This window comes from Trichogramma pretiosum, unplaced genomic scaffold (assembly GCF_000599845.2).
Source record: "Trichogramma pretiosum strain Unisexual culture from Peru unplaced genomic scaffold, Tpre_2.0 scaffold77, whole genome shotgun sequence".
NCBI classification, from domain to species: Eukaryota; Metazoa; Arthropoda; class Insecta; order Hymenoptera; family Trichogrammatidae; genus Trichogramma; species Trichogramma pretiosum.
In genome coordinates, this window is record NW_019641667.1 from 103,017 (window position 1) to 120,663 (window position 17,647).

General features: G+C 47.2%; 1 protein-coding gene across 3 annotated transcripts in view; it reads left to right on the forward strand.

Moving 5' to 3' along the window:
- LOC106648640 (putative polypeptide N-acetylgalactosaminyltransferase 9) overlaps positions 1–17,647 on the forward strand; it is a 130,161-nt gene that overhangs the window by 87,509 nt on the left and 25,005 nt on the right. For all 3 annotated transcript variants that reach the window (XM_014365687.2, XM_014365688.2, XM_023460316.1), the window contains 2 exons: positions 7,770–8,627; positions 8,932–9,130. In XM_014365687.2, the coding sequence (XP_014221173.1) occupies positions 8,324–8,627; positions 8,932–9,130 (503 nt within the window). In that variant the 5' untranslated portion in view covers positions 7,770–8,323. The remainder of the gene's footprint in view (positions 1–7,769; positions 8,628–8,931; positions 9,131–17,647) is intronic.

Here is a 17,647-nt window from a genome sequence, read left to right on the forward strand (position 1 = left end):
GAATTTTCTTCTCTGAAAAAGATGAGCGAACGAACGAACGAACAACAACGTGAGGCAATTTTTCCCTTGGTACACTCTACTCGCAGCAGCCTCTAATAAGCCATGGCAACTCAGCGCAAGCAAGCAAGTGCCCCTGAGCCACAATATGATTACGAGAGCATGAATTATCTGCGCGCGCGCGGCCGTACAAGGGATAATTCGCTCGATGATTACCCATTAAGTTATGCGCTCGTGTGTCTGTGTGTGCATACATGTATGTGTGTGTGCGGTAAATAGTCATCGAAATCATTCGCACAGCCATGTGATCGGGTCGATATAACGTACACAGGATACGAGAGATGCTGGTAAAATTACATATCCCTCTCGTTCTCCGCGTGGAACCCAACGAGCTGCGATATACGTGTCAGAGATTCCGAGTTTTTTTCTCTCTCCCTCGTATGGATTTTTTACGCTATCGTTATTAAAAGAGAGAAATGTGTACACGTACGTAGATCGTCGTCACATCGCGTATATCGCAAACAATATATTTTATATTATATATACGGAGCAAACTTGGCGAAACTCCTAATGTCTCATATCGTTTCCAAGCTCGCATGGAGCGCCAAACGTGTAGGAACTGTGGCGGTATATAATATAATATATCGAGGACCGAAAAAAAGCTCTCGACATTCGAGAGATTTTTCGTCGTTGTCGTCGTCGTCGGCACAGTCGGAAGAAAGTATTTTTCCTGTGGAGTGGAGGGGTAGGTCTCAAAAAAATTAGTCGGAAAAATCCTTGCCTCACCTATATATATAAAAGCGCCCGTTGTAATTTTAGCGCTTGACTGCAGGGGTACGTACGCTACTATATGTTATACGTTATATACGCGCCGGGACACGCTGTTGCCTGCGAGCAAGAAACAAAACGTCGCGTTAATAGCTCCGGTGCTTTAATAAGTTCTCTCTCTCACTCTCGCCTCGTGTGCTGCTGCTGCTGCTGCACGTGGGGTAGCAGCAGCAGAACGTATAGGCTAATGAAAGCCTATTCTGCACTTGCTGCTGCTGCTGCTGCTGCTGCACGTGTAGGTGTAGTTTAATTACCTCGAGGCTATTCATGAGGCCTCTTCAACATCTCCTGCATGACTTGGCGCACAGTTGCTCTCCATAGCCTTTCTATCTCGTGTTGTTCGTGCGTAACCTATTTTTTCTCCTTCTCTCTCTGTCTCTCTCTTCGGTTCGTGCCTCATCTTGAAAATTTGTATGCACACGTAAGCGCCCGAGTATGGATATGAGCAGTGAAATACGAAAAATATGGGTAAAGATATATATCGCTCGTGGGACACGAGCAATACGCGTCGGTGGAAAACTCGGGAGATCTTATTGAATTCGAGGCTACTTATGCTAACTCGGTGTCTTCTCGTGTGTGCTGAACAATTTTATTTTTATTTTTCGACGGTAACTCGCTATACTTTCTCAGCGATGGTCTCCACAATTATGCCCCAATGCAGTGTTGTTGTTTTATTTTTCATTATCAATCAAAAAAAAATATGGCAAATTACTCATATTTCACATTGTATAATATATCTATTCGGCGCGAAAGAAAGAGCGAAAAGCGAGCGAGAAAAAAAAGCAAAGCACCAAAGATGGCTCGAGTAGAATCTCAAGTGTTTCGTTGTTTGCGATATGCATTCGCAGCAGCGGCAGCGGCACTGCACGCCGCAGTGCACTGCAGTTTTACACGCTAGACGTAGCCTGAAATGGATTCTCGCCGCCGCTGCTGCTGCAGCTGCCGGCAGCAAAGTAGACCATACAGCCGCTCGCTCGCGCGGACGCGCAGCAAAGATTACTCGCAACTTTTCTCTCTCTTGCTCTTTCACGATTCCTCTGCAGGATTCCATCTAGGCGCCTCTTGGCTCACGCGTACAGAAGTAGTAGTAACATTTTCCACGCTTTTCTTCGTCTTGGCCGTTTTTTTTCCCCTCGTTCCCTTTTTTTCGTGCTGTTATATCTTGCCGTCAAACGTCGCAGAGATGCAATAATACGCCGAGTATACAGCGCGAATCGGTCTCATTAAAGGCACGAGAGATGAAAGCTCGTCAAACGTACATGTATCTCGCTAATGCGTGCAAATTGATGATATATAGGCTTTTCGCGCGCTCGCGACACGAGAATAATTACACAGCCGAATGACGCGCGAGCATCTCGCACGTACCGAATGATCGGTGCGCAGCTGATGTTATAACGTTTCCAACGGGGTTTCCAGCCTGAGCGGGCACTGGCCATTTTTAATGCACCTTTGACCCGCTTTATGACGTACGTATATATACACACTCGCTCGCTCGCTTGCTCGCCCCGTCGTATAATGTACCTTTTTTATCGCCGCTTAATTAAATTATTTATTCATTTGTTCGTTGTATAATGAGCTCTCGCGAAAACACATCCCTATATTATATACTATACATATATAGAACACGCCGAGCTCTCTCTCTCTCTCGCGTGTATATACTCCGGCTCTCGAAATAAAAATAATAAAATATGCCCGCTCGCTCGTGAACACACACACATAGAAGCGAGCGAGGGTATTGGTAGTTTTATTGCGCTCGTACTACCTTGCTTTTGTTTCGCTTACGTGCATATAGATAATCGTAACTTTAGCCATATAAAATCCAATATCTCTGCTGCTCATGCTCGCGCCCGAGCTGTGTGTGTAGGCTTTTATATGCGCCTCTTGTACCTCTTCGGCGGTGCTGCTTTTTTTTTCATTCCTTTTTTTTACAACTTGTGTGTAATCATTATTAGTGCATGTAAGTATAGGCCTCGTTGAGCAAAGAAGATAAAACGCGGCGCGAAAAAATCGTTCCCAGTGGTGTTGTTGCTGTTGCTGTACACGCGTACACCCACCGCGCGTACGTATAATACTCGTTGGTACGGACACGAGTATATTTACAGCTCGTAAGTCGAGTCGATAAATATTTCGCTGATTTTTGCTGACGCGTAACAAAAAAGCATAATTCCTCGAGCATATCTATCTCGCACAAACTTCGACTGCATCGGTGGTGGTATCAGTGGGGCACAGAAGCCGTCGTCGTCGTCGTCGTCGTCATCGTGTGTGTGCATTAAACTCTATTGAAAATTTATGCGCCGCATCGCCCGAGAAGCTAGTAGTGAAAGAGACAGCATAAAAGCACCGTACAACCATATATACACGTATACACACACACATACACACGGCGTTGGTTTCTTTCCTTTCATGCAGCTTTTTTTGGTGCATTTGCAGCGGCAGCTTGACATTTGCATCGCGAGAGGAGAAAGAGGCAGCTGCTGCTGCTGCTGCGGTACGAAAAGGGAGAAAAAGATACTTTAAGCTTTTCGTGCAATGTATAAATGCACTCTCTGGCCGCTGAATATTTTATATTGGTTTTCTTTTTTCTTTTTTCTTCTTCTTTTTTCTCCTTCTTTTTTTGTTTATTCGTCTCTCTCTCTGCTGCACCCCGCCCGAGTGCACGAATGCAAATAAGTTTATAAAATTACAGTGGCTTCGTCTTTTTACAGTCATTACGCATTCATCGTGAACGTTGTAAACAGCGCGCTCGGCCCGGCGCGTTCTTTCAATTTTTTGCTCATACCTCTTTATCCCTCTCTCTCCCTCGATTATTAAAAGGGCTCAAAGGGCCGGGGCTTGAAATCGAAAAAAATGCCCATTCATCCGTGGGTCGCGCGCGCTCACTCAATGAGTAATTTAACGAGATGGATATTATGAAAAAAATGTAAAATGCAACAAAGTGTGCTCGAGCGTGTTTATTCAGGGTGACCTAATATGAGTCGGGGATCACTTCGGCCGACGAGGTTCCAAAAAAAAAAAAAATATATACCTGAGTGCTCTGTAGTAGCTCAAAACCCTGAATATTATACGACAGCTGAAGTTATTCGTACAAAAAATATGAAACCCGCCTACGTACTTCAAAAATTTAGGAATTCAAAAAATGCACCTGGGAAAGTGGAAGAAAAATCCGTTCTATAAATTGCAACAAAAAAAGAAAGTCGTTTCGATTTTAAGCCGGCCTTTGAGACCTTAATAAATATTGCATCGCCCAGCGCAAAAAAAACTCTCAACCGAGCTCGAATGAATTTTTTTTTCGTATTTTTTTATTTTGTCTGCTCCAAAAAACAGAATATTAATTTCGATTCGTTAGCCGCGAGTATTATAAGTGGTTTTCTCTCTAGCACCTTCTACACAGAGAGCGCGCCGGCATTTCCACGCGCGGGCATTATTAGGAGAGAGAGAGAGAGAAAAGTTCATTGGAACGTTTAAATTTTGTAGCGGAGCAAAATAGACGTACCAGCAGCAGCAGCAGCAGCAGCAGTAAATTGAAATACCCGGGCGAGAAGAGCGAATCGAAAAGCGCATCATGAAATCGTTCAAGTGGACACGCATTGAAAAGAGGAGAGCGTTCACGGCTCAATAGGTAGCAGAGGCAGCAGCAGGATGGGCTCGATAAAATTCATTAATTGAAAATCTGTGCGGTGGAATTTTTTCTCTAATGGTCAGCGCGGGCGCTGAATCTCTGCTACCGCTGCAAAGAGTCATTTGCGCGCGCCCGCGTAAAAAGAAGTAGAGATGCCTCTTGTTGGAGTATATTATATTCCGTCTCATCGGAGCGAAAAAAAATATTCTTATGGCCTCCCCCACGTTGCTGTCGAGCAAAGTGCGCGTGACTGGGGAAAAATACGAGAGACTGCGTGGAGGAGGGACTCGCGAGCTTGCAAGCTCTTAGACTCCTCCAAAGAGACGACGACGACTACGACGAGTGGCATAAGCCGCGCTCTCGCGAGCTCCTCTCGAGTGTTACACACGCACACGCGTATATATATACACGCTGGGATCTTCATTCTTATTTCGCGCAAGTAGTACTGCACACATAAGGATCGGGTTCAGAGCGCATAACTCCCTGCGAGTTATATCTCCTCTCGCTCGTACGTTTCCCACACATGTTACAGGACAGGTTGTGCGTGGGTGTGCGGGAGGAGATGGTCCGGATGGTCGGCGCCCCAGCTAATTTAGCCCGAAAATTAATTAGCAGCAGAGAGTAGTAGTGGTGGTAGTAGTAGTAGCTATGCTGTCTGCAAACCCAACTGGGCGAGAGAATCATCCCCGATGGACTTCTCGTTCTCGCGCGTGTCTATATACATAGGGAAATTTGATTAGCTATCCGCCCTCGGCTCCCTCAACCCCCCTCGCGCGATAGAGAGCTAGATTTACCTGTACTGGGGGGAGGGATGCACAACGGGGATGATGCAGTCATCATCAACTGCCGGGGAGCTATATTATTACACGTGGATGCGCTTGCCGCCGACGTATATACCTAGAGAGAGGCAGGCAGAGGAAATATCTTCATTCCGCTGTTTAATTTGAGCGGGCTGCGAGAGAATATTTTCCCGCGCGCTCCATCTCTTTTTTGATGAAAAAAAAACTAGCCGCCACTGCGAGCGGCTTTGTTTGACCAAGACAATAAGCCGCTTGGGTAATTACAACGCGATTTTCCCCGAAAACCCGTAGAGAGAGAGAGAGAGAGAGAGAGAGAGATAGGGAAATATTTTCTATGATATATACGTATATTGGCACACGCTACCACTGCAACGCCGGCATTCATCAAGAGGGATTTTATATTTTTTGCCTCTCTCTCTCGCTCGCTCTTATATTCCTTACCCCAAAAAAGTCAACTTTTTCAACTCTACTCACTGTCTCTCTCGCTCGCCAAGCTGGAGTTTACCCACAAAAGCACAACTCGAAACTTCGACGAGTGTATATGCACACGCACGTGCCTCCTCCTCCCCCTCGTGCTATGTACATAACTTCTCAAACTTTTCATGCTCCTGCACGTTCGTGCACATACACACACACAGAGTCATTATTTACGTGTCTCTCTCTCTCTGCACTGTATCAGTCGCACATGTACAATAGCCCGCAGAGAAAAAGGAGAAATTTTCAATCCTTTACATTTTTTTTGCTTCTTCTCTCCGGTCTCTCGTTTTGGCAAGGAGACACTTCTTCCTTTCCAGACTGACGCGCTTATACTACTACGTATATAACGTACACGTGCTCAGCTCTCTTGTGCTACTGCTGCGACCGATGGGTTTATATTTACCGAGCGAGTGTGTATGTGCTCGACGTACCAGAGAGACAGAGAGCTCTGCGATTTTCCGACGACGACGAGCTTGGATTGGCCTCGAGCTAGCCCCTCGCGTACACGCATACGGGAAAAACAGGCCGCGCAATTAGACCTCTATGCTCTCGAGAGCGAGCAAACCACACCCCATCCTCATCCTCCTCCTCCCTTGCTGAGCGAGACGTCATCTTCGCGAGGTCTTTGTCACATACACACACACTCACTTGCACATGTACTCATACGCTATAGGGCCGTGTTCGAGCTCGAGCGCACGCTTATTTGGCCCTGGTCCAGGCCTTTATAGCTCACCACTGCGACCCCTCGCCGCCGTGTACGAGAGACGAGAGAATGTCCATTACGTCCATTAGTGGTGTGCGCTAAACTCTTTATTGCCTCCTTCGCTGCTGCTGTTCCATTGTCGAGGCGCTCCGAAAAGGGCTTGCGGAAGTGCCATTATTTCGATATATAACGCGCGCCAAACAGCCCATCGGTTTGTGCTGTTTTTTTTCTCTTTCTGTCTCTCTATCCGAACGATGTGCGCTCTCGAATTTCCACCTCATTATGTACAAATTTGAATCGCGATATATAGAGATCTCGATGTTCGCTGCGGGATTCGACTGCGCGCGCGGTACGGGCACCTGTTTCCGATTAATTGCGTTTTCGGTATATATTACCGCGCATAGACTGCCAAGCCGTGTGTGTGTGTATACGTCTGAATTTCTGTAAATGGTGACACTGCGCGCTGCTCCGCGCGCGGCGTCGCTTTTGGCGTTCGTCCAACGATACTGGGAGAAAAAAACAGCGAATTCGAAACGCACTCGGTTTGGGTAGCGTGTTCGTGTTTTGCCGCGCGCATATACAGAGATATACGCAGAGCTCGAGTAAAATCGCGTGAAATTATGCCGCTGGCGGGACCCGTGCTGCAAGCTCGCGCGCGCGGGAGATTGCTATCAATGTGCCGCGGTCGAATTGAATTACACAAGGGAGGGAGCGAGGAAGAAGAAGAAGGGGGTCACCGATATAGGAGTTGGAAATAAAACGAGAGAGAAGGAAAATAGAGTTAAAGCGCCGCGAGCGCGCGAAATGTACTACTCGATAAAAATAATATTGTTAGGAGACGCGCGCCGCAGCGGAGACACGGTGACACGGAGAGATAGGCTGTCGCGCAGAGACAGACAGGCGGAATAGAAAGAGAGAGAGAGAGAGAGAAAAAATAGCAAAACGAAGAAAACTCGAGGTATATACAGACGGCAAGTGCAGAAACGAGTAAATGCCTTTCGGTGTGTAGAACGAAATTGTATGTTTGTGCGGGTGTCGGTGAGTTTGCTTGTATGTGTATGAAGACAGAATCGCGCGAGATAAATAGAGAGACGAACGAACGAACGAAGTGAACGAACGCGCGGACATCCGGGAAACGGAATTCCCCTCTCGTTAGGAAGTGCCAATGTCGATATCGCAATATGCCACACACATATATATATATAGTTATTATGTACCGAATTGTACACACACTATTATATACGTATGGAACAAAAGAATTTTCGTGCAGCAATTCATATATACATTATACTCGAGCGATAATAACGATAATAACCTCTGTGATTTTTGTTTCTGTGTTTTTTAGATGAGGACTCGGAGCGGAGGTCTTTGACGCGAGGAGTGTGGCAACGACAACAACAATAACAACAACAGCAAAAACAGCAGCAACCCCCCGAAAGAACAAACAAATATACGCGAATGATGCACCACCAGCGCCGTCAGAAGCCACCGCCGGAGCGCAGAAAATAAGAAATAGCTCGCACGCGCGCGTGTCTGTGCCGAAGAAAAATCAATCCTCTTCCTATCTGGCTCTGCTCTTTTTTTTCGCCACCCGTGTGCCGTGCTGCTGCTGCTTTTTTATACCCATGTCGAGATAACACATACGCATCGGCGCACGCACGCACGCAGCCCGTCTACCTTCGCATAGCAGCGCACTTTTTTTTTGCTTCAAGAGACAGCCCGAGGGAAATCTCTCTCTCTCTCGACTTCGTGCGTGTGCATGTACCATCTGTGATAATATATAGAAGAAGAAGAAGAAGAAGAGCAGCCGAGTTTGTCATATACAAATAGAAAGGAGGCAAATATCGTTACATTGATATCGTTCATATTGCGGCGACGAAGCAGTAGCAGACAGCGACGATGATGGGCTTTCCAAGACGACGCTCGCTCTGGCTGAAAGTGGCCATCCTGGCCGGTGCCGTGTGGCTGACAGTATGTTTCCTGCTCTACACGGAGGACAGACAGGCGGCCGCCGCGGTGGCCGTGGACGATCAGCAGCAACACGAGGCGCAACAACTGGTGGGCGCCGCCGCAGGTCCACCGCAGCCAATTCAGATGGCCAACGGTTTCGTGCCCCCGCAGGTGCAGTCGATCAAGAGAGAGACCCAGGGCAACTCGGGCCAGAGCAAGTCCAAGATGAATAATCAGGCGGGACCCGAGCAAGGTGAGCGATAATTGCATTTTTGTGCTTTTCTTTGAGAAACAAAATTAAAAATAAATAAATAAATAAATAAAATAAAGCGAGAGAAGGAATTATTAAAGTCGGAAGATTGTATCGTCTCTCTCTCTTTTCTCGTTGGGCTTTCAACTCGAATCCCAACGGGGCGAACGAGCGAGACTTTGACGAAGCGAAACTGCAGCAGCAAGTTTATTTCACACGGCTTTCTCTCTCTCTCTCTCTCTCTCTCGACATATTACCTCTCACTATACTATATACTATATACCTGTGTCTGTCTGTCTGTTTAAAGGTGGCGGCGTGCTGGTGGCACCGAGGGATCAAGACGCCTCGGCGCCCGGCGAGATGGGTCGACCGGTCGTCCTCCCGACGAATCTCACTGCGGAAACGAAGAAGCTCGTCGACGACGGCTGGATAAATAATGCCTTCAATCAGTACGCTAGCGATTTGATTTCCGTGCATCGCTCGCTGCCCGATCCTCGCGATCCATGGTGAGTTTCTCTCTCTCTCTCTCTCGCTTTATTTTTATCTATCTGTATATACTTTGCTGCCTGCAGCACAATTGCGCGAAATTAGAGATTCTGGAAGGAGGAGGAGAAGGAGGAGAAGGCAAGATTGATCACGCGCTGTATGTAATAAATTTCTCCGGCCACTGTAACATCTCATTTGATTCCACGTAGGTCAAATATTGGCCCAGCGGCGCGCGCGGGTGTATGTATATAAACCGATCGAGCCTTTATGTACTCGTCGTTTTCTTCTTTTTTTTTTATATCCACTCGTACGTATAGCTATACGCACAGAGTCGAGAGACTTAGGGGAGGCGAAACTCGAGAGTTCGAACCGAGTCCGAGAGAGCTGCTGGAGAGAGAATCGCGTGTAACTAAGAAAAGCAGCTCGAGACACAAAGGTGATTGTGACGACGAGGTCTTGAGGGAAATCAAGCCCACCAGGAGGCTGACTTTTTGATGTTGCTCGCTCGCTCACACACACTCTACGGACTCAACTGGCTCTTAAAGCACCCACACACACACACACACACACACACACACACACACACACACACACACACACACACAAGTTACCGCGCGGAGAGAGAGTTTACACTGCACGAGAGAATATATATTCGTCGCGGGCTAATAAAAGTAAAGGATAAAGTTGGATCGTTAGCTGCTCGCTCTCTTTATAAGAAATTCATGGAATTTGACGGCTAAATAAATGACAAGTGTATTATTATGCGAGCTGCTGCTGCTGCTCGGCATAGCGGAAAATGAAGCTGCAATCAGGATTATAAACGCGAGAATAGCGTCATCACGTATGCATAAACTTATTCGCGGTGCGCGCGTGCGCCTAGGTTATATAGAATAGAAGAGCTATTCAAAAGCTTTGTTAATTAATGGAAGGCTGCTCTCAATTCTGCTTCAATCGCAGATGAGCCGCGTCTCGTTCATGATGATGACGACTACGACGATGATCATGACGATCGCAAACAAAAGTTTAACGTATAGTTCGGCGCGATAAATCGTTGAAACGCGACGCGCTGATTAATAATGCCCTAATAATACGCGCAGCTCGTGCTGCTGCGTATAAAGGGGCTTTAAAGCTCGCGAGGCGATCATCTTCGTCGTCGTCGGCTTCGTCGAGCTAGGCCGCAACAGCGTATTCGGCTCTACGCGCGGGGGAGGAAAATTTATCGTCGCGATGAACTCTTACTCTCTTGCGCAATTTTCGTCGTATACGTATATATACGAACACGCAGAAGCTCGCCCCCATTCCTCCTTTCCTAGCAAGCTCGCGCGTGTGCTGCACTTACGTTGCAACTTCCTTAAAACGAGAATAATGCCGCACACGTACGTACAGCAGCAGCATGTGCCTGGGTTTCGGGAGCTGGAAATTTTCGTGATACTACTGCTAGCTCGTAAATTGGCGCGTTTAGCGGCGAAGGGAGGGAGGGAGTTACACACACGCTCGTGTTGTAGTAAGTTTCTCACATGCAGCTGCAGCAGCAGCAGAATCGTGTCCGGGGTAATGTACGGAAAGCCGCAAGCTTCCTCTTGCTCTGCGCTTCTCGGAGAAGTAACAGCGGCACTAAGAGTCATAAGTAGAGAGGACCACCACCACGAGTAGTAGTAGCAAAGGCTCATGCGGCATATAGAGAAATTAACGCGCTTTGCGGAATATTAATTATACCCTTTGGTATGCGTGCGCGAATATTGAGCGCGCGACGATATCGGAGAAAACGGGATTGCCGATGAGTGTGTCTCCGTCCCTTCCACGGCGCCTGATGTAAGGTGTCCGATCCCGAAGAAGCGGCGCCTGTATTGTATATAGATGTGGTGACGAGTGGCGCGTCGTCCGAATGTAGTACTGTGGCGTGGAGAGGGGAGTTTCAAATAAGGGCGAGCTGCCGATTGATTGCGACGATGGGAGTTGGAAGCTGTATCGTATAGCCGAGCATCGCTTAATTACATTATATGCATTAGGCTGGGGACCAACAATACCATTTTTCCTATTGAAAACTATAGATTAGTTGTTAAAACAATGAGAAGGATATAATTTTGTACAAAAAGCCATCATTTATCATTTATGAGTTTGTGAATTGTGTTTTGATTGCGTGTTTACAATACAATTCGGCTAAGCCGCCTCGCGGCCAGAGCAAGAGGCTTCTATTCGTGTGGATACTTGAATTAATTATTATTATTTGGTTTTAAATCATCAATGAATATTTGCTCTTTTAAATTTTTATACGAGCTGCTTTCCTCTCGCTTTTTAACAAGTAAAAACGTCACATAGATCAGAGAAGTATAGAGACCGTCACTTTCTCCGCTTTTTCACCTGCACTTTGTATCATACGTTCGACTCGTTGAACCTCGGTCGCGTCGACGACGCGCTTTTTATTAATCGCACGAAAAATCAACGCGCCACATCCGGTGTGCGCCGGCACTACCACTACTAATACCAAAAAAAATCCGTCCGGACGAAATTATTATATACACGTAGCGGGCTCGATATATCGTTCTCAAATGTCGTCGACGCAGGCGAAAAAAAGCACAGTCGCTCGCAACGATCGAGCAATCAATTTTTCGTCACTTTTTCGCGCACGGCTATAAAAGTTTCGGATACGATGTATAGGTGTACGCGCACACGTATAGCATATAGTAGGAGCTTCGAGCGAGAGGCTTTGTACTTTTTGTCGCCTCTTTCTCTCTCTTTAAAATACGTATGCGGGATGCATACGATAGCGAGAGCTCCGCAATCGCTCGTTATGAAATTGGGTAGAAACAAACGGATGCCTCGTTACAGTTCGTACTATATAGTTAGTCGTACCAGTAGTAGTACACACGTCGCTCGATAATGTTGCCTCTCCGTGTACGTGTGTGCTCGAATTATCACACAGGGATATGTTATAGCGCACAGCGAGGTCTGTTAGTAGTTGCAGCGTGTGCAGTGTGCACATAACATTACTCGGGGATCGATTTGCAAACTGCCGTGTTGTTTGCCAGTCTCTCTCTCTCTCTCTCTCCTTCTCTCTTTGGCAGTCGGGCATTGTTACCATTAGCCTAATGCCTGTGTATAGAGCTGCTAGCTAGCTACTAGTGGTAGTATACTAACCGAGAGAGCCCGGCGACGCACTCGACCGTACATACTGTGTGCTGTGCAGTGCTCAAAGAAGTGCAAATCATTCGATAATATTGCTCTATTTGGCTTTTCGGCTTTTTTCGCTTCATTGGGCGCGCACTGCTGTTGTACACAGAGCTCCTTTTCAATACCCATACTATATATAGGTACTGGTAGCAGCGATCCGTGTTGTGTAGTACGACGAGCCTAATAATACTCGCGGCGTCGTAGCCCAGAGAGAGAGAGAGAGAGAGAGAGAGAAAAGAGAGAGGACGCAACAAAAAAGTTTTTAATAATCTACGGCATTGTTGGGGCTGCTGCTGCGGCGGCAGCAATGAGGAGCAGCGGCAATGCAACACGTTCGAGAGAGCATCATGGTCCAGAAAGTTTTAATTCATTTCCGCTTGAAAACTTTACGTTGTAGGTATGAATGTTGTGAAAATATGAGCCACTACCACCACTAGTACTGTTGCTGCAATGCCTCGAGAGCATTTCCATTCAACGAGGAAGTTTGCAAAGGCATCGTAATGCAGAGCAAACTGCAGCAGCAGCGGCTCGCGTACACGCACACAGATCCGTATATCTATATCTACGTATTTGCAAATCTTGTGCAAGCAGCGGCAGGAAATATCGCGTTTGAAAAATATGCCGCAGTCCCGATCGCGACGGCCTATCCCCATTGTGTTGCACGTATATATCGACGGCGGGGCCAACGACGATAATATAATGACGAGTATGCCCGCGTACCAGTATGTGCACATACAAGCAGTACCCGTGGTGGTCCTCTCGACTCCGCGGCTGGCTTGTAACGATGCCTCTATATATGTAGGCAGCTTTGCTTCGTCGAGGTCCGCACGTTTACGAGTACGCACTTTATAATACCTGCAGCGTAGCACAGTAGTAGTAGTAGTAGTACCCCCGGAGCCTCTAGTCTCTCTCTCTCTCTATGCAGCTGGATGCTGCGCAATAAACGACGATACTGCCGGGGCACACAAACACACAGACACACACCCACACGTATTATGGCTAATTGAGAATCTCTTCGAGTGGAACGCAAGAAATTTCTCCAGCCGTGGAGAGCAGTGGCAGCAGTGGCGGCAGCAGTATAAACTTGATTTCGACCGATAACTGAATTATAGCCCCATTGTAACGGATGCCGTTTGCTAATTTCGATTCTATCGCCGTCGTTATACCTATTCGGTGCGGCCGGGCCTGGGCTACTACTCGCGCGTCGCGTATATATGGTCCTTTCCCCCCAATTTGTGTGCAGCTATGCTGTGTATTATTATATACGTAGATATATATTTGCGCTTGTTAGTGCTCTGCTCCTCTCTCACTGCCGCTGTGTTAGTGTGCTATACACACCGACGCGTCGCATCAACCCTCGCTCGCCGAGAGAGCCTCTATATATACCATAATATGGCAAAGGCCTATTTATTACTCGCATTAAAACGTAAATTGTATATACTTTTAGCGGGGGCCCGAGCGTCGTTAAAGTACCGCTCGCACACACACAAACAGCGACTTGCCTTAATGTCGTCGAAAGTACTCTCCGTAGAGAGAGTGAGAGAGAAAGACTTTAAACGGTCATAAAAATAAATTGCATGTTTATTTAGCAAAAACATATATTACGTTTTATATGCATCAACTTTTTTTTCTGAGCGCAAAAGGACTCCCACACGGAGCAGCGGCAAAAAGCTCAGCGAGAGAGAGAGAGGAGTGCAAAAACGCCGATGTATTAACAGAGAGAGAGAACGCTAACGATCGTGACCTACATGCGAGGAGTTCATTATTTTAATTTTTTTCCCACGCGCCCGAGCGGGCGTTATGTCGGAAAACGTCGAGTGAACGAGAGAGAGAGAAAAACGGTCCGCGTCGAAGAAAATGTACTTTCCATCTAGAACTCGGAGCTCGCACAAAAACTGTTCGTAATTTTCTTCTTCTTCGACGATCCCTAGCCCGGACGATTGTGTGTGAGCCTAGGAGGGGTGAGGGAGAGTCTCGATGAGGTGCGCATGATAGTGGCAGAGTAATTGAATTTCTTTTAAGACCGATAATCAAGAATTCAGTTCTTCAATTTTTTCCCCCCCGTCGCCTCTTTCTTCGCATTGCTGCGCGTGGTGCAGTAGCAGCAAAGAGCAGTCGTCGTCGTTGGCGCAAGGCTAAAGAAAGTTTTCAAGTCATATTATACAAGGGCGAGAACGCAGATATAGCGGTATGACCGAATGGAGATCTTTCTCTTTCTCTCTCTCGGTAAGACTCGAAGTTGTGTAAAAAAAAGGAGAGAGAGAGAGAGAGAATGAAAGAAAGTGTGCACAGAGGGCGGTGGAGCTTTAGCGGGACTTTATCAAAAGTCAACAATCTGAAGGCAAGCTAGCGAGCGAGAGGCCAGAGCAGAGCTTCTATGCTCTCCTCCTCCTCCTGCTCATCTTCCTTTCTCTCTCTCATTCTGTTGCTTTACTGCGCACAGCAGCAGTCTAGAATTTTTCGAGCGTAAATATTGAATGAAACTATACACACCCGAGCGCGCGCGCAGAGAGCTAGAGGCGAAATGTGTATCGTATCATTGATAATTCAGTTATATATTCCTGCTGCGCGTCGCCGCCGCGAGCGCATACACAGAGGAAGGGGTCGGGGTGCGCAGAGAGAGATAGCTACTGCTGTTGCCGAGGATGAATCGTTGATGGGCTATATTGTATGGGAAAAAGTGAAAAATACATCACCCACGTCCCGGTTCTCTCGAGTCACTTTGTGTATCGGGACAAAAAAAAAAAGAAGAAAAAAAATAGTCAATCCGTGCCGCTAACTGAGAATAGTGCACTCTGCAACAAAATCGCGAGCACAAATCGCGTACGTATAATACGAGAATACATCCCCAACGGCGAGTATGAAAAGAGAGAGAGAGAGAGAGAAAAAGAAGAGGATGGAGAAAATGGTAAATAAAAGGCGGCAGCGCAGCGTCGTGTGTCACGTGACCCGCATGAGTAAAGACGACAACGACGACGACGACGAGCGAAAAGATATCTGCCAAGCTGCTGCTGCTGCTGCTTCGCGTGGACTCGTCGTTTATTTTGCTACTGCTACTGCTACACATGCCAAATTTGTCCTAGCTACTATAAAAGACGAAGCGGACTCGTGCCGCTGCTGCTTCTTCTCTACCCGCCGTCGCTATATATACGCGCGATATGCTCCCGATATAATAACGCGATACGACAAGGCTATTTCGGAATTTTTAAAGGATATATGTCCTTGCGTCGCGTGCACACACGTATACTACACGTCGAGGGGAAAGAGGTTTTTTTCGCGTCCACCCTCATGGCCGTTATATGTACGAGGAACGAGAATATAGGAGTTATAATCTCGAAGCAGCATCGGAGGTTGTATTAAAGTAGCAGAGACACGCGTCAAAGGCGAAGATACAACGACGAGAAAAAAAGCGAGCCAAGAAAAGGAAACGAGCCGCGAAACAAGCCCGCTCGATTTCTGCTGCACGTCTCTTCTCATTTTTGTTCAAGAGAGCGCGTGCATGTAAATACTCGCTGCAGTGGTGGTGGTCTCGCAACTAGACTCGTTACAAGGAGCAAAAGCTCGCTTACGCGCGCCGTGCATTACGATAGCACGTAGGGAGACAGAGAAAGCCGCAAAAAGAAAAATACGTATCAACGCCCACACGCGCGCGTTAACAGAAGATCATTGAGTCGACTGTCGTCGCATATAGTATATAAAGTTGCCTGTCTAATGAGCACGAAAGCTCGAGTGCTTCTCACCGCCCCCTTTCTAAAGCGCAGCGAGGCCTCACTAGCTATAGTGAGAGCACAGACAATTTTTTTTTATATTATACCCATCGTATATATGCTTTACAACTGCAACAGGAGAGTATCATTCGCTATACGGCTCTACGAGAGTAGACGTATAAGCTCAACCCTCTCTGCAAGCTTGCAAGCTCGCGCGCGCTTAGTCTCATTACCAAGATGTACACCGTATGTATGTATACGTGTGTATTACGACTCTTTATCTTCTCTGTTCTCTCTGTGCCGTGCATGCGGGAATATACGTATAAGAAAGAGGGGAGAAAGAGAGAAATGTTCTCTCTCTCTCCCTCTGTCTCCTTTTGCACTTTGCACTGCTGCATATAAAACACACGCGCATACAGTGCACAGCATTACCGAGACTGAATCTAATATCGTATCGTTTCAAAGGGTAAATTGATAAACACTTGGCGCTTTTGTTTGCCATCTCTGCGCACGTTAGTAAACCGGCAGCTCGCAGCTCCGCTCCGCGCGCTGTGTGTATAATTCACCGCGTCAATAAAAGCTCTATACTCTAAGCAGTAGCGGCAGTGTCGGTCTCGGGGCGCTGCAGCGAACGAGCCGAGCGACAGCATGAAATCATCGAATGTATAACGCGCGAGTGTGTACATAAACATACAGACTTTATATACGGAGGCAAGTTTTCGTAAGTGGCACAACAAGCTTCTCGAACAAACTGAGCTTTAGCGGCGTGGAGCTTTTCTCTCTCTCTCGCTCTGTCTCTACCTTCCTCATCCCTCTCTCTCTATCTCTCTCTCTCTCTCGTGGGAGAAAGAGAAAAAGAAACGCGCACACGAGGCTGCTGCTCGACGGCGCAGATTTAGAGCCGAGTAAATTCTCACGACTCCGCGACTCGCATCATTTATACATTTATGTGTGCAGTACGTATAATGCGCGGGGGTAGAGTAGGAGAGCACACGCGCGCGAGAGCAGATCTTCGACGTCGAGCGCTGATGCAGCAGTAGCAGCAGTGCCGGTGGTGGCTCGACACAAAGAGCGAGAGAGGTAGAGGAAAGGAGCTTGTCGTCGAAGTCGAGGCATTCATCTCTATCTTTCGCGCTCGCTCGCGCTACTGTGCACGGCCTACATATAGTCAGCACACGTATGTGTGTGTGATTTTGCTTGAAAGCTGCTCTCCCCCGGTGCCATGCGCGCAGCGGCAAGTATATAATGAAGCGCTTGATTTATATTCAAACCTGTCTCAGCGCTTCTCTCTCGCTCTATCTTTATTTCTTGCCGTGTGTCTTGTGTTTGTTCGTGCACTAATTACTGCACTATAGGTGCGCTGCTGCTCTGCCATGCGCGCAGTGCCAAATCAGACAAGCTCTAGACTCTCTCTCTAGAGTGTGTTATACGTCTGTGTGTGTAGAGCTGATTTTGAATCGCACACGTATGCGAGCGCGGCGTATATAAATCATAAGCCCCGCGCGATGTTTTCAACAATATACACACATACACGCATACACACATACACATAACATTTGGCGCGCGCCAACTTTGCGTGCCAGTAGCAGGAGGAGTTTTCCTGCCTTCTATACGCAGACAGAGAGAGATTTATTGCCGTATCTGCGAATGTAGGAAAGA